At 43.6% G+C, this 23,111-nt stretch overlaps 1 protein-coding gene across 1 annotated transcript in view; it reads right to left on the bottom strand.

The window, feature by feature from the left end:
- Positions 1-7,178: 7,178 nt before the first annotated feature.
- Positions 7,179-23,111, bottom strand: part of LOC133448961 (sphingosine kinase 1-like) — a 42,667-nt gene continuing 26,734 nt past the window's right edge. Inside the window, exons 2-5 of the mRNA XM_061728036.1 lie at positions 22,393-22,542; positions 16,023-16,117; positions 15,513-15,628; positions 7,179-11,420 (exon numbers count right to left, since the gene is read on the bottom strand). Coding sequence (XP_061584020.1) covers positions 10,466-11,420; positions 15,513-15,628; positions 16,023-16,117; positions 22,393-22,507 — 1,281 coding nt within the window. The 5' untranslated portion in view covers positions 22,508-22,542 and the 3' untranslated portion in view covers positions 7,179-10,465. The remainder of the gene's footprint in view (positions 11,421-15,512; positions 15,629-16,022; positions 16,118-22,392; positions 22,543-23,111) is intronic.

Here is a 23,111-nt window from a genome sequence, read left to right as displayed (position 1 = left end):
AAATGAATGGGCGGCCATTTTCGATACTGTATCCAGTTATATAATACATCCATGAGCTGCTGAGATCAGGCCCCCAGTCTCGCGCTCAGCAGGCACGCCGATTTTTTCCAGTGGCCAGCCGCGGTACTGCAACAAAAAATCCCATGGGGCCCAGAAAGCTTTTTTCCCATAGACCGCAATAGTAAAAGAGAAGCCTCTAAAACTGTTCACAGGAAACCTCCAGCTGTAATCACCACCAATTACTAATCTTTGTATTCTATATTTTTAAGTCATGGACTTTATATCCGTCAAAAATGTTTTATAACGGCCAGAAAAGTCAAAGAAAAGTCTCTTTCTGGGCGTGACGTCACGGCTGTGCCGTGCACTCGCAAAGCGCGGTCGTGTGTGTCTCGGGAACGAGGATGGCTGAAACTAAGCCGTTCGGCGGAATAATCACTCAGAAACACATTGCATTGCCAATTTGCACCAAACAGAAATGTTTAATAGCAAGAATAATAATGGTTTGTCATTCTTGTACTTAAACATTTCCGTTGTAGCCAACGGTGTATGGTTTGTGAAAATAAGATATCAGGCAGGAATAACACAAGTCTAAGACCCTGTCCACACGTAGCCGGGTATTTTTAAAAACGAATATTTCCCCCCCTCCGTTTATAAAAACATTTGCATCCACACATAACCGAAGATCTGCGTTTTCGACCACATTCATAAGCATTCTAATGATCCTGTAGATCATCTGCGGCTCCGCGGAGGCGCAGGTGTGGGTGTTTCCACTGAGATCCTCCTGCACACACACACCTAACGCACTTCAAAATGTATTCTTCTGTTGCTCTTTCATTTGGAGGCAGCGCCCTGCACGGGACTAAATGAGGGTCAATATTAACAAAATGAGCTTGTGGCGTGAGATCCCCACCTCACAATAAAACTGACCTCCATCAGGTTTGAGCAAACGTGCAGGGAGAGAGATGTGTCGTAGTTGTTGCGACGGTGCCGTGGAGTTTTAGATGTCATGTGTTTAACATCATCTTAACCCTTAATCCTCAGCTTATTTTATGACAGTGCTCCCGGGGAAGCTGCACCTCCGCAGCTCCGCGGGCACTGCGAAGCCGGGCAGTGCCCGCAGGGCAGTGGGCAGTGGGCAGTCCGCGGCTCCGCGGCTCCTACGCCGTAGGGTGCGCGGAGCCGCGGAGCCTACGGCGTAGCCTCTGTGTAACGCAGTAAATTAACCACATTTAAACATAATATTTGACATATTTAAACATAATACTTGACAAAACTTGTAATACAAAAAATATTTGTCTTAATGTAAGTAATAAACTTGGGAAGTTTCATGGTGATACCTGCTATTTACATTTTTACCCTATTTTAGCCTATTAACCTGGGGTGTCTCATCTTAAATAAAAATGACTCGTTTTATCTTTAATTAAAAAAAACACACAAATGAACCATGTATAGTCTATAACCATGACTTTGAGAACAGCATCGGTTGATTTGCCCTATAAATCCCTAATTTCATTGTGTACATCTATCATTACCGGTCTGAAGGACTCATGAGCGCGCAGCGCTTGTCCAGAGCGCGCAGCGCTCGTTCACATTGCCCCGGGGCATGATGGGAGGCCCCAGAGCATCATGGGAGGTGACTCAACTGCGCATGCTCTATGGGCCCGTGTACCAGGAAGTAAACCAGGAAGTCAGAAATTTTTTCGGCGGATGCGCTGGGTGAGCAAACTCCATTGAAATGAATGGGCGGCCATTTTCGATCCGGTATCCAGTTATTTAGGCCCAATCCCAATCTCCACCCTCGCAGACTCGTAGATTTACGTGCGCGCTCCTGCACCTTGCGTAAGGGCTTAAGGCTGTCCCATTCCTCAAGTGGTTAAGTGCGCGAGGGCTCCCGGCAGCCATTTTGAGCCCTTACTGCCCCCTTCCCGCAAGTCAGCATCCCAGCACACTCTGGGAAAGGGAATTACCCACAGTTCATTGCGTTGTGACATGAAAGGAGGTTACCAGGGAGAATGTAAACAAAACAGGGGGCGGAGGAAAAGGAACATGTGCGACTGTGAGAAGAAAGTTCACCTGTAAATATAAATACATATCCCACTGGTGATTTAAATTCAGAAACTGTTGTCCCGTGATGATTTTTCAACGGCCCTATTATTTCCTTTACAAACAAGGAGCGACCAACAAACATATTATTTAACTATTGTTCTTTGGTTTATATATATATATATATATATATATATATATATATATATATATATATATATATATATATTTCTCTTTTCTTTTTTTTGAGCATGTTCGAAATACAGTTTTTCATTCACTCATTCATTCATTCAAACGGAGGGAAGAAAACCAAAAAAAGGACAAATGACGTTTTGGACTTTCTTCAAGACTAAAGACATGAAAAGAGGCTGAGGGAGCTGGATAAAAAGGAGAAGGAGAGGGAAAGGAAGAGGGATGACCAGTTATCTAAGTTAATTGACATTTGTGGGAAGATGGAGGACAAAATGTAGTTTTCTTCATAATTTTTTCATTCATAATTTGAGGTTCAATTTCATTTGTTTTCATTTTATATTAGACCAGTGTTTTTCAATCCTGTTCCTCGTGGGCCCCAGTCCTGCATGTTTTATATGCTACCCTGCTTCAGCACACCGTGATAAAAGTACCTGTGTCATCAACAGAGCTGTGCAGACCTTGGTGACAAGTTAATGAGGACCTTTAATTAGAATCAGGTGTGTTGGTGCAGGGAAACATCTAAAACATGCAGGACACCGGCCCACGAGGACCAGGATTGTGTTGAATAAACAAGACTTGCTTTTCTTTAATCTGAGTACAGTGTTTGAATTAAGATTTCCTTTGTTAACAGAAATGCATACATGTAAATACTAGCAAGATAGTTTTAGATCCAACACAAACAAGTCAGGCAGTAATTAGTTATTCATTTATTTATGACCACAAAATTTAAACAATTTCAGCAAGTTGAACAAAAACGTTGCAGTAAATAGTGATAATATAACTGAAATATTTAGCTCAGGTTACCATCAATTTATACGCTCTCTTACAAAAATGAAATTACTCTGTGATTGATCCTGGCATACTGGATGTGCTGGTATGGGTAGATTGAAAGAAATACCTACATTAACAAGGAAATACATATTGTATTGTGCACATATTTAAATAATGTTCTTTGTTGAATTTTATGCTCCTTTATATAGGCTACCACTTTGTTTTCAAACATCCGTAGGATGATCATTCCCAAACTTATAATACCAGTACGTAACATTTTGATCTGACTAGGAATTTTTTAAATTGAAATTTTAAATAAAGTTTGTAAAAGAAAGTCCGGTTTCTGCTAAGTGTGTCCCATTCCTATTTCTACCATTTGGAGCCCTCACACCCTCGCACACTTGATCACGTGACGCTGACGTCACTGAAAGTCTGTGAGGGCTCAGGGCTGGAGGGTTTAGGGTGGAGTTTGGGATTGGGCCATAATACATCCATGGCTGAGATACGTCAACGTCGCCGCCATATTGGATGTTCAAGACTGCGCTGTAAACTAATACAAGTAAATGGACTTATTTTCATAAAGCGCCTTTTCTACAAAGAAATGTACGTTTTACGTCTCATTTATTCATTCACACACGCACTAATATACTTGGGAAACAGTTAGGCACCAAATATAATATATTTAATTTTCTCAGATGGTAAAAATAAGAACTTTATTGATCCCACATAGGAGTAATTCATGTTATATCAGCTATAGAGAACAAGGTAGTGCCGAAAAACAATATATATCCCCCTCACAAAAATAAGAATGTTATTTTATTGTCTGAAAAATTGTTCAAATATGTTGTTTTGTTACTTGAACATTTTAAAATATGCTTTATTGATGAGAAAATATTTCTCTATTTTTCTTATTTTTGTGAGGGGGGATATATTTTTCGGCACTACCTTGTTTTCAAAGATATTCAATCATCATATACTGTATCAGTTTCTAACATGACAAGCAATGTATCTCAGTGTTTTCTGCAATGCAATTACAAAAACCAAAATGTCATACATTCTGGATTCATTACAAATCGAACTGAAATATTGCAAACCTTTTATTTTAATATTGCTGATCATGGCTTACAGTTTAAGAAAACTCAAATATCTTATATCAAAAAATTAGAATATTCTGGGAATCTTAATCTTAAGCAATTTCGAGAAAAAAGTCGAAATGTCGAGATTATTGTTGAAATACAATTTCAAGAATAAAGTCGAAATTTCGCCTTTTTTCTCAACATTTCAATTGTACTTCAACATTAATCTCGACATTTACACTTTTTTCTCGAAATGCATAATGAAAAAAAATCTTCCTCCTCTAACATATAATTTTTATTTTCCTCCTACCTGGCCCTGATTCTCTTCCTAGATGTTTGACCTCCCTGGTGTCGGAGTTTCAGCCTCCACCTCATCCTGTCCTGTATTCCTGTATTCCTGTATTCCTGTATTCGCTCAGACCTGCCCCAGTTCCAGTTTTACCTGAACATGACCCACATCTGTCCTGCACGTTTCTCACACTTTTTAACTCTTATTTTTTATTGTTCTGGCAGCTCAACTCATATCTGAATCACGAACGACCCCCACGACAGCAGACAGGATCCTTGTCATCATTTATTTTATTTTTCAGTCAATAAAAAAACAAAAAAACCCAACAAAACAACAAACAGAACATTTGATTTAATAGAAAAATTACAGACATTTGTCTAAATCAAAAAAATAGATCTCTCTCTGCGAATAAGGAATCATTCAATCGTCAGTGTTTCAGGAATAATAAAAAGCTTTTCCTTCACCGTAAACATTAAACAGCAGTACAGATCCCTTTTTAAATAAATCACATTTAGCTTCAGTCGCTCTGATTCAGGAGGAGTCGACTCAGGGAGAATACCGGGCCTTAAAGTCTTAAATACCATTTTACTAAAATAAGACCTTTAAATGTCTTAAAACTCAACCCAAGGGTCTTAATTTTAGAGAGAATTTATCCAGTCGTCATTAAAAAGTTGATTTCATTGTTTTGAGGAGAATCTCCTGCGGAGGTTCTAAATCTGAGTTGCCAGATTGGACAAGTTTCAGCCCATTTGAGCTGAAAAATATATATTTGAGCTGCTTTTCCTGGTTTTTACCAAATATTTAGGAGAAATTATTAACAAAAAAGTTTCATTATGGCCGAGAAAAGTAGAAACGTAAACAATAGATTCATGGATATTTTAATTGCTTTAATCTACTCTTTAGATTTAGATTAATTCTACTTTTTTCAGCTATTTAGTGGTGTTGTGAAGCTTGACATTTATTATGCATTTTTCACATACAGAAAGTTATTTTAGTAGAAAGTAAAACTATTATTGTTACTTATTTTCCTTTTCTTTTCTGATTGAATATGTGGATCTTTGTATAAATCGCCATTATTTACTACATTGCATGTTCAGAGAGGATTGTGACGTCGATAGATATTTATTATTATATTCTACTTTACTTATTTAATTAATTCATTACCCCTTTCTCTTGCTTTATTTATTAGTTATTAATTAAATGTTATTATTATATTTATGTGTATAAAAAAATGATTCGGGCTGGTTTTTCATTATTTTGGCGGGTTTTACATCACGTTTGGGCTGAAACCTGTCACATCTGGCAACCTCGACCTCAGTGCTGGATTTCTTAGTCAGTGATTTAAATTTAGTTTGAAAATGGTGTTAAAAAGTCTTAAATTGACCTCAGTGGAACCTGTAGACGCCGTGTTTAGGGTTTGAATCTGACCTCAGGATCTGACTTGGTTCCCGGAGGTTCTAAATCTGTGTTGCCAGGTTGGGCAAGTTTCAGCCCAATTTGGCTGAAAAATATAGATTTGGGCTGTTTTTCCTGGTTTTTCCAAAATATTTAGGAGAAATTATTAACATAAAAGTTTCCATTATGGCAGAGAAAAGTAGAAACGTACACAGTAAACTCTGATACTTTATTTGCTTTAATCAACTCTTTAGATTTAGATTACTTCTACTTTTAATGGCTATTTAATGATGTTGTGAAGCTTGAAATTTATTACGTATCTAGTAACTTAAGGTTTTAACAGAGAATGTTTGATTCGGGCTGGTTTTTCATTATTTTGGTGGGTTTTACATCACGTTTGGGCTGAAACCTGTCAGATCTGGCAACCTCGACCTCAGTGCTGGATTTCTTAGTCGACTCGTCTTTTTGGGCTTAAATTTAGTTTGAAAATGGTATTAAAAAGTCTCTAATTGACCTCGGTCAGACCTGTAGACGCCCTGGGACTTTAGTTTTCTCTCCTGCTGCAGCGGCTCGTTCCGGCCGCCAGGGGGCGGCAGAGGCAAAGGCACGGCGATGAGGGACATCACGCTCATCTGGGGAGACTGGGGGGGGACTGGGGAGACTGGGAGAGGACTGGGGGGACTGGGGGGAACTGGGGGGACTGGGAGAGAACTGGGGGGACTGGGAGAGAACTGGGGGGACTGGGGGGACTGGGAGAGAACTGGGGGGACTGGGGGGACTGGGAGAGAACTGGGGGGACTGGGGGGACTGGGGGGTCCGGGGCTGCGGTTACTGCAGATTTAAAGCGCGGGGCTTTAGTTTTTCAGATGCAACAAGCTGCTTCCTCTTTGACTCCACTAGTTTTAACATTCCAGCTGCAGCGTCTTAGCGTCTTTCTGCCGCAGGACATTTATTTCTTTTTTTTAATCCCCTGAAAGAGCAGGTTTTGATTTAGTTCCTGTTTCTTTCAAGTACCGTTCCCACGTGATGCACTTGTTGCAGATTTTCTGCAGATCGGAGGAACAGCAGGACGGCGACCTTGACTCTAAAACGGCACTGGCAACAAGCAGAAAGGTAGAGAAAAGGAGGTTTTTGTGCCTTTTTACAGACAGAAACCCAACAGTCAGAGCGGTGAGGTGTGGAATCTCTTATTCTCTGGTTTTTCTGGAACCATCTGGCCTCCCGGACAGATTAACGCTCCCTGATGGCTCCGGGTAGCGAGGAGGAATAAAGCACGACCCGCCCACCTCATGCAGCATTTAACAAGTCAATATCTGCCCCCCCTCTTTGTCCGGCCCTGCCCTCGCCGGCTGTTTTACCCCCCAACCCCCCCAACCCCAACCCAACCCAACCCCCCCACGTTAATGTTCACATGAACAGATCGGAGACGCATCACGTTCTCTGGTTCTGCAGCGATAAGGACACGTTGGTGATGAATGCAGCATGAAGCTGCAGCAGGAGCTGCAGGGGGGGTAGTGGGGACGTAGTGGGGGTTTAGTGGGGGGGTTTAGTGGGGCGTAGTGGGGGGGTCTGCAGGAAAACAGCAGCAGAGGAGCAGGGGGGGCTGCTGGGACGGAGGAAACAAAAGAGAAGCTCATCAATCAGCAGCTGAGGAACAAAGTCCTGCTTTTAGAGTCAAAACTGATCAGGAATCAGACCTGATCACTGACGCCGGGGAAGTTCCTGCAGGATTAGTTCCTGGTCCAGGTTTTAGGCAGGTTTCCACATCAAACCCCCCAGACAGGAGTGAGTGGGTTCATGCTGAAGGTGACTACGTTTCCATGCATAAAAAAACCCTTTTCTAACCGTAATATTGGCAATAACCCGGTTACACGGCCATGTAAACACCAATAACCCCTTTGAATAACCAGAATTTGCTCATATTCAGGTTTTTAAAAACCCGAATATGAGCCCTGGGTTACTCCTTTTAAACCCCGAATATTGGGTCATGTAAACGCCTAACGGGATATCCCCATCAAACGGAACAGGAATCTGTTTTCTGCACATGCTCTGTTCACAAGGAATCCTGGTCTTTTGAGTCCAGGAAGTTCTTCTAAACACGGAGAAACCAAGACCAGGAGGAGACTAATCACTTCATAAATGTAATGAAGGATATGAACATTTCTGCATTTGTAGACGGTAGAAAGTACCGGGATAGAAGATTTACAAGAAGGTGAGAGAAAAGTTGAAGCAGCATTTTGTACGAACGCCAGTTACTTTTCTTAGACAAATCAGACAACTGTTATCTGAAATAATCTGATTATTTTTCTAAATAAAATACTAAAATGTCATTTACAGCAAAAACAATGGCAGCAACCAAATCTTTTGATAAACGTGGTATTTAGTAACATGTTGGGCTGAACCGGACTAACTGGACTAACGGGTTACTAACCGGAATAACCAGACTGACCGGACTAACTGTTAGCTCACGCATGGAAACACATTATCCCCAATGTTTCAGTAACCGGAATATTGACCTTAACCTGAATTTTGATGCATGGAAACGTAGTCTCTCAGGAATCACCTCTCCTCCTACAGGGCTGTTTCTGACCCCGTAACGGTTCCTGAAGGCCACGTTTCAGGGCCGTAACGGCCCGCCCCCCCGGAAAAATCCACCCGGAAACCCCGCTGGAGGAAACTGACATCTTGGAAAGTCACCGTTTACACAGATATGACATTTGCAGGCGTTGACACGGACAGTGAAAAGGTTTCCGTGGTTTCAGACGGTCGTTGAGTTAACGTCTGATGAAGAACACGACTGAACCGTCCAATCAGATCTCAGACACATCAAAATATTTGGTTTTGGACGAAGTGTCCGGTAACGTAAAAACTACCGGCGGTAAAAACAGTCGCTACGCCATGATGACATCACTGCTCCCTTTATTTGCCTATTTGGGATGCGAAACTCCTCCTTCCCGTGTTTTTTTGCTTCATTTGCGTTTAAAAATGCTAAATTGTGCGAGTGTACATGCTGCGCTAGCTAGCAACGGAAAACCAAATAACTAGCGGGCTAAAAACAACGTTCCTTTGGTTGGCGACTGCGTAGTTAAAGAGCGGAAAACGGGGCGTGTGATGAACCTCAGATTTACAGATTAAGGGAGGGACGTGTAAACGAAGCTAATCCTTAATGACGTTTCATAAGAAGACGTAGCGGCAGGAAGCTAACGGCGTGTTTCTGCCCTCCAGGAATCTTTATAAAAATCAGAATCTGCCCCGAACAGGAGCTGACGAGCGTCTGGAGGACTCGCCCACCTCGGCTCACTCACCAAGTTAGATATATCTGCTAGTTGGCTAGCACATGCTACTCTGTGATGCTAAACTAATATCACGTTACAATCACTCAGATCAAATCCAGCCGTCTGTCGTTTCACCGCATGTTGGACACATCCTGTCTGTTTTGCGACGCCGCGGTGCTAACGGGGGGTGGTATCAAAGTGCGCAGTGAAAATAAAAGGCATGGCGACGTTTCCCAACCCCCGGTCCTGCGTTTACAGTACAATGAAGGAACGTCAGAAGCAACACCCGCTGAGCGTTAGCGCGCCGTCGCCGTGTGAGCTACCGTCAGAGCTCAGAACCCAAGTGAAGCAATGCTATCTAAACAGCTAACATCTAACCAGAGCCATAACTAAAAAAAAAATTTTTTAATGCAGATTTTTCAAATAAAAACATAAATTTGGGCAAATTTATAAGATTTTTTTTTTTTTTTTAATTATAGCACTGGATTACGGAAGCGTATTGCATTCACTTGAGCTGTTTTTCTGAATTAACGAGCTAAAATTAAAAAAAATCTGCTCTGTTTTTCTGAATTAACAGATTCCCCACAACTTGCAAGAATCTGTCATTCACTAGAGAGCTGGATTTAATGGAAACAAACATGTTCCTGTCCAGTTTAATCAAGTTTTAATTTTCTTTTGGTTTGAAACGTTGGGAGATACTCTTGTCTTTAAGTTCTATAGCTGGTATTGTTATTTGTTTGTCGACTTTGCGCAGGCACCTCAGGATTTTGCGATTTTTTTTCATTAAAACTTTTCTCGATAATTATCTCGTTAATTCAGAAAAACAGAGCAGATTTTTTTGTCTCAAGTGAATGCAATATGCTTCCGTACTGGATTATAAAACAAATTTATAATCCAACCGTACAATTGTCATGATCTGAAATGTTTTTATGGAGAATAAACTTTAGAAACCGCCCCTAGTGGTGAGTTGAGGAACTGCACGTCTCAACCCTCCCTGGCCGGCTCCGCCAGGCTAACCTGATGAAGCCGCGCGGCACCAAGTCACCGCCGACTTTTAACGTTTACGCCAACCTCAACTTGTAGCTATGCAGTTAGAACGTCGTGTTTCCATGGAAACGGCCGGTTAGCGGTTCAGTTTTCAGCCACGACGCTAGCTGAAGCTTTTTAATGCTCATGATGCTAAAAACACCAGCGGGAGGGAGGAGTTACGCAGCTACGCCAGAGATAACGGAGGTTCTCACGAACCTGAACGAGCTTTCAGATGGAGCTGCAGAGACGGATTTGATCTCAGAACCGGGTGTTGAACAAACACGGTGGCTCCGCGTTACGAGGTTTGAAACTGAAACAGATCCGATCGTCCGGTCGTCTCCACCGTCGTCGTACCGGCACCTCCTGGACCGGATTAACGGGCGGCTCCGGCTCCGTCAGCTGAGCGTCCTGTGGCCGCGGCCGCTGATGAGCCGGGCCAGGCGTCCGTGCACCTGGGCCTGCACCGGGCCGTACCCGACCACCTCCCCGTCCACCGTGATGACGCCGCGCGGCCCGCGCGGCTCCAGCCGCAGCGCCCGCACCGCGGCGTAGCTCAGGTGCGGGCAGCGCGCCGCCAGGTGCGCGCCCTTCTCCATGGCCAGGAACAGCCGCAGCAGCGCGCCGCGGGAGATTCCCGCCCGCACGTAGAACAGGTGGATGACGCCGTCGTCCAGCGCGGCGTCCGGCGCCGCCAGCAGGTCCTCGGCCAGGTGGGACTGGTACATGGCCAGGACCAGCACGAAGTCCTCGTCCTGCACCGTCACCCAGTCGGCCGGCACCGGCCGGTCCAGCGGGGGCAGCAGCGAGTCCGGGGGGCCCGGCGGGCCCGGGGGGGCTGTGACATCACGGGGGGGCGTGGCCTCCGTCCTCCTCCGCACCTTCAGGGAGTTGTTGGAGTGGCAGGAGTTGTGATGAGTTTTACCGCCGGACAGGTCTCTGGACCGCCGGGGCTGGACGGAGTCCGGGTTCAGGGGCGACGCCGGGCCGCCGCAGCGCGACGCAGGGCCGTTCCGGGGGCCCGGCGGGCCGCCAGGGTCCCTGCAGGCCGGCAGGTACGCCAGCCGGCCCTTGTAGACCCGCAGAGACGCCAGACGCACCAGCGTCCCCACCGTGAACCGGGCCGCCCCCACGTGCCGGTACTTCTCGCTCTCGATGTCGACGTCGGCCACGAAGCCCCAGGCCAGCGACAGGAAGGAGAAGAGCCGGGGCCCGCAGGGGCCGCCGGGGCCGCAGGGCCCGCCGGGCCCGCCGGGCAGCTGCACCGACACCAGGTCCATGGGGGCCGGGGCCCCCTGACACAGCAGGAACCCACAGCTCAGCAGCAGCTCCTCTCCGGAGACCGGGCCGCCCCTGCAGGAGGAAACCACAGTTAGCACCAACACAACCAAGATCACCGCTCTACGGTCCTGCAGAACCGCAGAACCGGTCCGGTCACCTCAGCGGACCCACGGTTAGGGCTGGGCGATATGGACCAAAAGTCATATCTCCATATTTTCTAGCTGAATGGCGATACTCGATATATATCAATATTTTTCTGTGCCATAATTGGGGTTTCCCCCAGAGCATTATAGCATAGCATCTCTGTTAGCATCACTGTTAGCATCTCCGTTAGCATCTCTGTTAGCATCTCCGTTAGCATCTCTGTTAGCATCTCCTGTTAGCATCTCCGTTAGCATCTCCGTTAGCATCTCTGTTAGCATCATTTTTTTCTGATCAAACCCTTAAAAAAACAGTCAGTTTTAATACAAAGCCTCGTGCCAAATGTCACACAGGTTCCTTTATTAACAGAGGTCTGCACAATATCAACATGTATAAAACAAATGAAATAAAAATAAACTGCCTGCATATATAGAATAAAAATGCTTCTTGAATAAAATAAAACAAATATCCCTTTCCTGCATAACAATTAAATTAAAATACACTGCAATTAATACAATGTAGACAGTAACAGGCAGACTTTTCCACTGAGGTTGACGGTTGTATCAAAGCTATATCAAAATCATATTTTTTTTTTTTAAATCGATATAAACGATATTGTCTCGTACCATATCGCGTTTGAAAATATATCGATATATATTAAAATCTGGATATATAGCCCAGCCCTACCCACGGTGGATAACTCATCCGTCTAAAACGTCTGAGGAGTTGGAGAAGAGATGACCGGACCAGAACAGACGCCGACAGTAAACAAGAAGAATAAAGTCTGGCTTTTATTCCTCTACGATATTGCATTATATATTTAATTATCGTCACATGACCAGCATTTTCGTTGTGTCTCGTTTTCCTCAGGTGATAAAGGTTCGTTGACGACAATATTTAGTCATAATTTTCGTTTGTCTGAAACAAAGAAAAACGGTGACGGTCAACAAAAAGTATATGAGCACTTCCCTTTGTTTACCTCCCGCCCCCACAACCAACCAAATAACAACCAAAAGCCACACCCATAAGCCCCAACGTGATGACGTAACATAAGCATAACTTCCTTCATTTAAACTTATCCATAACTTAACCTAAAGTACCGTTATAATTAAGCTGTTCTTGTCTGTTTTTTCTCTGACAGATCTCAAAGGCTTGTGTGCTCGTTGTGCGTTTCCCTGTTTTTCGCGTTTTAGACTATCAGCGGATGTCACCCTGTGTGTATATATATATACAGAGGCAGGGCCGCCGCAAGGGGTGTGCGAACCGTGCGACCGCACAGGGCCTCGCACTATGGGCCGTTTTTTTTTTTTTTTTCCTTTTTTCCCTTATAAATATCAACAGTCACGTTCCATTACAGACCTAAATGTGTACTAGTCTGTGCATATCAATAAATATATGTGCAATGATGCGCGTGTCTGTTGTTCAATACAACGGATCAGACCAAGCGCAGACACAAGCTGCTCTGATCCAGACGGTGGAGTTGGAACAAACTGTCACACAATGTCGAGAGAACGTGACAGATTCAGGAAATTTCCATCAGGGGATGAAAAAAGAAAAAAAACTAGAGAAAATGGAAGAGTTTAATGCCTCTCTGAAAGGCTCGTTTGATAAATTTGTTACAAAAATCACCGATCCGCCCGGGTCTCAAGCAGCCGTGGGGCCCCGCGTCGAGGCAAGAGATGATGATGAGGCAGGGGAAGGTATCCAGTATTTTGATAATTGGAGAGTTAAAATTGCGCATATAGACACCCGATCCGACCCGAAAAAACCCCAAAATTTTGCGCGCGCTCGCTACGCTCACGCTCGACACCCCACCCAGCCATTTTGCACAGGGCCTCGCAAATCTCCCAGGCGGCTTTGTACAGAGGTGTCAAGTAACAAAGTACAAATACTTTGTTACCTTACTTAAGTAGAAATTTTGGTTATCTATACTATACTGGAGTAATTATTTTTCAGACGACTTTTTACTTTTACTCCTTACATTTTCACGCAATTATCTGTACTTTTTACTCCTTACATTTTAAAAACAGCCTCTATTTCATTTGGGCCTTTAATAAAGACTATCCAGTTAAATTGCTCCATCCGGATAGAGTGAATTTGGTTGTGGTTGTTTCAGATGTTCTTGTCCAGTTTTGTTCTTACATCCGTTCCCTCAGATTCCTGCAACTAAACTTGGATGTACATTCCAATAAAGGTTAGGATAAATGATAACATGAACATGAAGTTTGACTTTTTGCACCATTACAATACTTATAGGCAACTAGTCATCATATCTGCTGCTCTCTGAAACACATGTTAATGCTCAATAGTACACATATATAGTTCTTTAATATATTTATATTAACACATGTTAATGCTCAATAGTACACATATATGCTTCTTTAATATATTTACATTATACTAAGATGCATTCATTTCAATGGCTTTTGTCCTTAATGGCTTTTTCCCCCTTACATTACTTTTACTTTTATACTTTAAGTAGTTTTGAAACCAGTACTTTTATACTTTTACTTGAGTAAAAAACTTGAGTTGATACTTGAACTTCTACAGGAGTATTTTTAAACTCTAGTATCTATACTTCTACCTGAATAATGGATGTGAATACTGAAGAAACCTCTGAATATGTATGTATGTATATATATATATATATATATATATATATATATATATATATATATATATATACATACATATATATATATATATATAATGTATATATTAATTTAAAAAAAAAAGCTTCATACAATGATGAGTATTAGAAAAAAAAAACAGGAAAAAAAAAATTATAATTAGGCAGAGCAGAAATATGTTAAGTTCCATGTCTGTCATAAACCTGTTTCATTGACCCCCGACTGAACCACGGCCTCCACGAGCTGGTTGGTTTTTCTCTTCTGGGGTTTTAAGGAACAGAGAGCCTTGTGGGTAATCTGACAGCTCGGAGGGGGGGACATGACGGACCGGTCGGGCAACAAAGACGCCCCACGAAGACCGAGGTGGAAGGTCAGGACCACACAGCTGCTTCTGGCCCCGCCCCCTCTGCTGCTGGCCCCGCCCCCAGCCGATGACCGGGCGTTTCCATGGAGACATCGTCCATATTCATCATCCTGATTCTAGTTGACATGACTCCTAACGGGCTCGTCTGTGTTTCCAGTGTTTTCTGACCGGAGATTTTATTTAACCGGACCAGCCGACCCGGCCCGGTTTACTCTGGTGAAACGGGTCTGACGGTTTATAACGCTAACACAGGAGAGACCACGTCTCTCCAGTGTTAGCGTTGCTCCATAGGCTACCCGTAAAATTCAGAATCCAATTCAAAACTGTATTACTTGCGTATAATTCCAAAACGGCTTAGCTCCGCATTATTTGCAAGACGTGATAGTGCCTTATGTTCCTGGCAGAGCTCTCCGTTCTCAGGGTGCAGGTTTACTCGTAGTTCCTAGAGTATCCAAATGTAGATTTGGAGGGCGGGTGTTCTGCTATCAGGCACCACTACTTTGGAACCAACTTCCAATCTGGGTTAAGGAGGCTGACACCACCTCCACCTTTAAAACTAAACTTAAAACCTCTAGCTGGTGTTGGTAAATCTCTAGGTAGTGTAAACTCTAGTGTGTTAGAGTCGCTCCTGTAGTTTCTTGTGCTGGCCCCCCCTTCTCCTCCCTTTTCTTCTCTTTTTTCTCTTTTGTTCATGGTGCAGCATCCTCTGCCGGTGGCGAAGAGCATCTCTGAATGCACAACACCGGATCCTGCAGCGTGGGAGTGAGGGGGGCAGGGTAACGGCCCGGTCAGGCGGGGGAGAGGTTTGTCCGTCAAGACTTCCTAAGACACCTAAGCTGGGGCTTGATGATTGGGCCGGAGCTAAGCATAACTGGTTCTTCACCTGGTTCTGGTCTCTCTGGAGCGACTGTCCGACCGCCCGTTGTTTGGGTCTGAATGTTTGTGGTCCAGCCTTCAAAACATGGCTGAAACCACGTGACCCCGGTCTGGTTTACCTTGTCCACCCTTGCCCCCCCAGAACCCACTCACCCGCAGTACCGGTGCAGCGAGGCGGCCAGCGCGTTGCCCGACCCCCCCGGCAGGATCCCCAGCGGTGTCTGGACGGCGTCCGCCCAGTCAGACCGGTCCAGCAGCCCGTTGATCACCTGCAACAGCTCAGGTTAGTTCTGCAGAACCCAGCGGGTCTGGACCGACACCCGACCAGAAGTTTGACAGGTGTAAAGTAGTCCGTTGGAATTATTGTACAAGATGGAGACAGATGTTGAGCGATGGGTCCACAAATAGGTCCACATGGGGACAGAAACAGTAATGGGTCCTCAACCTGACATTCACAACCTCCTTCATGGACCATTTCAACCCAGTGATGAGACTCTGGATCAGCTGCAGGACCTGAAGTCCGTCCTCCTGGAGGACTCCAGGTGGGGACTCTTCACTCCAGAGTCTTCCTGGTGGAAGAGTACCCACCTGGAGTCTTCCAGGGGGAAGCCTCAGCCTCCGTCTCACCTCGTACAGAAGTCTCACCTCGTACAAAAGTCTCACCTCGTACAGGAGTCCGTCCCCCGATATGATGACCAGAGCGTCCCACTGGGACAGGTCGGCCTCTCGGACCAGCTCCCGGGCGTGATTCTGCCGCTCTGCAACACACAAACACCGGAAACATGAACGTCTCTGTTGGACGCCCTCCTGGGGTCAAAGGTCATTAAACCTCCTGGGGTCAAAGGTCATTAAACCTCCGGCTGCTTCTAAAGCCTGATTTAAGGTTCTGCGTTAAAGCAACGCAGAACCTACGCCGTTGCCGTGAATCCTTCGGACTTCTCCGTCACTCCATTTCTCCGCGGTGCAAAACCCCCCCAGAGCGCTAGCTGATACTTTGTTTAGCTTACAGTTTTTCCGGTCACAGTGAATCAAAGAAATAAGGACAACTATTGTGCCAAAAAACCAAAACAACCCCCAAAAAAAAAAATCACAAACGAAGAAAAGAGCGCTTTGTATAAAGTATTTTAACTATTTTTACTATTTAACTTAGTTTTAAATCTGTTTGCTGTTTACTCGTAATTTATCTTTATTTGTCGGACAATGTCGGACTAGAGGGAAACTACTTTCGATTTCTTGTATTTTGTGAAAAATTGACAATAAAGATGACTGACCTTTTTTAAGTTTAATTTTAAGTTTAAGTTTACTTTAGACGGGACAATGCATATTAATGAACACGACATTAAGCAGAGTAAACACACCGGGTTTTAGCAGAAATGCTAGTTTCCACCCGCAGTCCCCACAGAAAATATAAAAACAATTAAGTCAAACGATATAATCAGACAAAGGAACAAACATTAAACATACATAGTAGCAAAATAGATTTAGCAGCATTTAAAAGCAGTGTGTGGATTGTATCTGAAAGTGACTTGAGCAAAAAAATGCATATTACGATAATGAAACACCAGCGATGGTAATATTATGGTACTGAGAGTATCCAAGTTTTTTTTACTTTGACTTTAGTGCATGCCATGGTAGGAAACAGGAAGTGTCTTCCTCGGCTAAACCTTGTAATAGTTTACTGCAGGAGGAAGCCCCGGGGGGGGGGGCATTAACCGAGGTGATGCTCTGCCCACATTTCATGGTTTATTTATGTGCAGTTTCTTGTTCTTCCAGTAAAATGTCGTCAGCGTTTCTACCTGGAGTCAGGCTCCTCCTAACGATGACATATCCCCCCAACCTCAGCTGAACGAGCTGGATCTGACGGTGATCCTCCCACGGCTGCATAAATCCCTCGGTTAGATCTCCACCAGACGCCGGCGCTGTGTCCACATTTACCTCCCTGTCTCTGTTTTCAGAGAGCAGGAATAGAAAACAGCTCATCAGATCCTCAGAGACTCCAGAGGGCTGGTCGGTGTTTATAACGGACACTTCCTGCCCCCCCGCCCCCCCCCCTCAACCCGGGCCGTCGCTGTGACACCAGCGCCGGTTCCTGGCCTAAAGGCTCTATGTGGGTGAAGGACCAAAACTGGGGGTTAGGGGGTAAGGGGTCCCCCCTGGGTCCCGTCTGAGGTTCAGTTCATTATATTTAACTCTTATTCCACAAAACCGCTTCTGTATGAAAGTTAATTCAAATAATATTTAATTTATTTCTAAATAAAGTGTTGTTTGGATTTTTGAGGCCACAAACAAAATCTAAATAGAAAATGACTTAAATTTTGAAGAAAAACTAAGAAATGAGTTTCACAGAAGAGTCCTCATGAAAAACAACATCCCTGAATTAAAATGATACTTTTCTCTTCTTCCTTTTCTGGGCAGGAACCAATAAGATGGTGAGAGCATCCAGCTGTCAATCAAATATGCAGCTGCCAATCAAAGATGCTGATGAGCATCCAGCTGTCAATCAAAGATACTGATGAGAGCATCCAGCTGTCAATCAAAGATGCTGATGAGAGCATCCAGCTGTCAATCAAAGATGCTGATGAGCATCCAGCTGTCAATCAAAGATACTGATGAGAGCATCCAGCTGTCAATCAAAGATACTGATGAGCATCCAGCTGCCAATCAAAGATGCTGATGAGCATCCAGCTGTCAATCAAAGATACTGATGAGAGCATCCAGCTGTCAATCAAAGATGCTGATGAGCATCCAGCTGTCAATCAAATATGCAGCTGTCAATCAAAGATACTGATGAGCATCCAGCTGTCAATCAAAGATACTGATGAGAGCATCCAGCTGTCAATCAAAGATGCTGATGAGCATCCAGCTGTCAATCAAAGATGCAGCTGTCAATCAAAGATACTGATGAGCATCCAGCTGTCAATCAAAGATGCTGATGAGAGCATCCAGCTGTCAATCAAAGATGCTGATGAGCATCCAGCTGTCAATCAAAGATGCAGCTGTCAATCAAAGATACTGATGAGAGCATCCAGCTGTCAATCAAAGATGCTGATGAGCATCCAGCTGTCAATCAAAGATACTGATGAGCATCCAGCTGTCAATCAAAGATGCTGATGAGAGCATCCAGCTGTCAATCAAAGATGCTGATGAGCATCCAGCTGTCAATCAAAGATGCAGCTGTCAATCAAAGATACTGATGAGCATCCAGCTGTCAATCAAAGATGCAGCTGTCAATCAAAGATACTGATGAGAGCATCCAGCTGTCAATCAAAGATGCTGATGAGAGCATCCAGCTGTCAATCAAAGATACTGATGAGCATCCAGCTGTCAATCAAAGATGCTGATGAGAGCATCCAGCTGTCAATCAAAGATGCTGATGAGCATCCAGCTGTCAATCAAAGATGCTGATGAGCATCCAGCTGTCAATCAAAGATGCAGCTGTCAATCAAAGATACTGATGAGAGCATCCAGCTGTCAATCAAAGATGCTGATGAGAGCATCCAGCTGTCAATCAAAGATGCTGATGAGAGCATCCAGCTGTCAATCAAATACGCAGCTGTCAATCAAAGATGCTGAGGGAACCATCTACCCAGAGTTTCTGTTGATAAATGTGGATCATCTAACTGTTGAGGGGTACTTAGTATTGCCCACATGATGTTTTTCCACTTTCTTTTAACTTTTTGGCTTCATTTTTATCAAGTTTGTCTGTGTGAATATAAATATGTTTTTCCTGAGGTTGTTTCTGTCCAACACCAGGAACCACCACGATCAGATTATTTTATATTCAACACAAAAACACGAGGTTAAAAGAGAAGCTGTTAACTTTTCTACACGACTGCATTTGAAAGTTTATCGTCAGTCTTCTTCTGAGTGTCTGGAAACGTGTTTGTTTTTTAGATTCAAGAAAGACGCAGCTGCGATGGAAACCGGGGAGAGACGAACCTGCTGAATCCTGCTGATGTCCGGCGCTGGTGGGGATCGGACCGGCGGGTAGTACTGGAGATGAGGGGGATGAGGGGGGATGCCCCGAAATAAAAACGTTCCAAATCATCCCCCCCTGAAATAAAAACGGTCCAAATCATCCCCCCCTGAAATAAAAACGGTCCAAATCATCCCCCCTGTAAAACTGCCATCCCCCCTTTCCATCCCTTATGTCATTTCATCAATGAATGTGGTTTTACTGCTATTTCAACATTTAGAGTCATCACCAGAAAAATTACTTATTTGACAATTTTCACCTGTTTCAAGTAAATTTTCACTTGAAATAAGTAGGAAAATTTGCCAGTGGGACAAGATTTATCTTCTTATTACAAGCAAAAAAATCTTGTTCCACTGGCAGATTTTTCTACTTATTTTAAGTGAAAATCTACTTGAAACAGGTGAAAATTGTTGTTTTTTCCAGTGATGAGTCTTGTTTTAAGTGTAATGAGATTTTTTTTTACTAAAATAAGACATTTTAACTAGAAATAAGACAAATATTCTTGTTAAGATTGTGAGTTTTTGCAGTGATCCATGTTACTTATCCTGTGAAGGACAGAGTCATATTGATAAGTTCAGAAAAGTGTTTTTTATTGTTGTGTTTTGATGTATTTGATGTAAGCCCAGTGGATATTTAAAGCTTACAGAAGGCTGCATTTAACTGCTGCTATGTCATTCCTGCAGTATTTCTGCAGCTGTTTTGGTCACTGCTATTATTGGTAATATATTATTTATAATCAGCACAAATTATCTGTCCCCATATAATAAAATCCACCATCCATCCTGATTTTATTTACAACTCGAGTACTGTCGGCGGGGGAACCGAGGTGGTGGGAGTATAAACGCCTGAGAACGGCGTCTGGCCCGGAGCTACCGAGCTAGCTAACGCTGCCAACCCGCCGCTCGGCCTCCGTTTGCATTTCTGTGGTCAAACACGCCGCCCGTAGATTTATGACATCCCGACTTCAGACGTTCTCCTGAAGCGGCCGGGCTGATCCGTCGGGCCGGTGACCTCATCCCGGGTTTCCCCCCGTTTCCAGGGCTGGTTGTTGTGGTCGGGAGGAGGAGGAGGAGAAGGAGAGGCCATCCATCCATCAATCTATTCCTGGTGTTTCCTCTGGATCAGTTCCCAGCTGGATTTGGGCCCAGACTGGAACCCTTTCTTCTTCCTTTTTCCGTATATTTAATGTTATTTCTATGGTCTTTTCAGAGACCCTGATAATGACCCCTGAGCTGAGAAAATTAATTATTAGTAATAGCACTGAAGCCGAGTCTTAATCATCAACGAGCACTTTAGAGTTCCACTTTTACTACAATTACTAAGTTGTTGGAACCTCAAGTCGGCCGACGCCTCGAACCGAGACATTATAAAACACTCAAGTAGAGATGTAAACGTACGACGTCGTATCCGACGCATGAAACATCTTCAGGAGGGAGAACAATTCTTCTTTCACCTCTTCCTGGAGAGGTTTTTCTAAAATCACAGGGAGGCCGCGGGTCCTTAAAAAGACTTAAATAAGGCCTTTAAATGTCTTAATTTGTCTTGAATCTCAATCCAAGGGTCTTAATTTTGGAAGGAATGTATCCAGTCATCATTAGAAAGTTTATTTCATCGTTTTGAGGAGAATCTGCTGCAGAGGTTCTAAATCAGTGTTGCCAGGTTGGGCATGTTTCAGTCCAATTGGGCTGAAACATATACATTTGGGCTGCTTTTCCTGGTTTTTACTAAATATTTAGGAGAAATTAATAAAAAAGTTGCCATTATGGCAGAGAAAAGTAGAAACTTACATGATAAACTCACTGATGTTTGATTTGCTTTAATTTACTTAATTTAATTGTAGTCTTTGTTTGGAGCCTGAACTTTTTTAAGGGCTATTTAATGGTGTTGTGAAGCTTGGAATTTATTACGCATTTAATAATTTATGGTTTTAACATAGAGAATATATGATTTGGGCTGTTTTTTTTCATAATTTTGGCGGGTTTTACATCACGTTTGGGCTGAAACCCGTCAGATCTGGCAACCTCGACCTCAGCGCTGGATTTCTTAGTCGACTTGTCTTTTTGGTCTTAGATTTTGTTTGAAAAATGGTATTAAAAAGTCTTAAATGTACTTTGGTCAAACCTGGTTTGTACCACATCAAGAATAATAATATATATGTGCAATCTGGAGCGTGATCTTGTGTTTGGCGGCAGCACAGAAATGGTTATTTTCAGGCCTGTTTCCGTCCACAAGGATCAAATATTACCTCTCACCAGGCATTTGTGTTCCCGGTAGCGAGTCAACGGCGGAGCTGGCGGGGCTCCGGTCCAGTTTCAATCATGAGTAAACAGTTTGTGCTGGAAACCGGCGTGTGTTTGCATTTTTGTGCAAACGTCGGGGTAAACAGACCGGCCGGGTCTCAACACTTTTCTCTGTTTAGTCTCAAACCAGCAAGAAAACTAAAATCAACTTCAATGTTTCTCATATAAGGGATAATAACCTTATTATGGCCTTAAAAGTTGGCTCTGTGATAATGAGGCACTGGCTCCACCCATCCACGGCCATGCAGGAGACAAAATATTAGGGAGATTTTTTTTTATTGTGCACTTCGAGAAAAAAGTCGAAATGTTGAGAAAAAAGTCGAAATGTCCAGAATAATGTTGAAATACAATTTCGAGAATAAAGTCAATTTGTCGAGAATAATGTTGAAATACAATTTCGAGAAAAAATTCGAAATTTCGTGAATAAAGTCGAAATATTGTGAATAAAGTTGAAATAAATTTAGACTTTTTTCTCAAAATTTCGACTTTTTTCTCGAAGTGCATAATGTAAAAAAAAAATCTTCCTCTAAAATATTTTTATTTTTCTCTTCTGTAGTATTTAACATTAGTCCTCACATGTTTCAAAGACCTAGGCCTTCTTAAATTATAATTTGTTACTTTTAATCTGAAGAAATGTTGAATACAAGTAGGAAGGCTTTTATTCTTAACTCAAAACGATATTTCTGATGTTTCTAAATAAAGAATATCTGTGAATGTTAATGTTCCTGCCTGTATAAATGATGTATTAGTGACTCACCGGTGATGACCAGCGTGTTGGCCACGCCGGCGTCTCTCAGCATCTGCTGGATGTGGCTGTTGTAGCGGCTCAGCGCCGCCCCCTTCCCGCTCTCCGGGTTCACCAGCAGCATCATCCGGCGCCGGCGGCCCGGCTCGCCCGGCCAGACGCCTGGGGGGGAGAGAGAGGGAGGGAGATAAATAGATAAATGTTGATGTCTATGTGGAAGCGTGATCTGATGGGGTATTTTCATCAGTTAAATCCTCCCACAGTGTACCTGCATTTATCTATGTGGAAGCGTGATTTGACGGGTTTTTTTCTTCCGCCGAAGCGTCGTACACATAGATCTATGTGGAAGCACATTCTGACTTCCTGCTGTTAAATCGCCTATTTGCATGAAAAAGAAACTGAGATAAAAGAAACGGGGATCGTACGGTAGTATTTTCACCGGCTCAACACACGTCTCATTTATCCTGACGCACAGCAGAAACTGGCTGCAGGAAGCCGCTGGACATGCTCAGCAGGCTCATTTATATGCAAATACAGTGGCCAGGTGCTTTGCATAGACCATTTATGGTATGAAGTGGGAGTGTAGAGGGCGGGATATGAGGCCAATTCACCTGCGCAACCTTCCAGCTGGACTGTGATTTATAAAGCGAACATTGCGTGCAGATGTGCGTGCACACGGTTTTATAAATCCAAATTTTTTTTTGCGCACGCCATTTTCGGATTTTGGGCGC

The sequence above is a fragment of the Cololabis saira genome, chromosome 1 (genome assembly GCF_033807715.1).
Source record: "Cololabis saira isolate AMF1-May2022 chromosome 1, fColSai1.1, whole genome shotgun sequence".
Lineage (NCBI taxonomy): Eukaryota > Metazoa > Chordata > Actinopteri > Beloniformes > Belonidae > Cololabis > Cololabis saira.
The sequence above is the reverse complement of the archived record's forward strand: the minus strand, read 5'-3'. Positions and strand labels throughout refer to the sequence as shown.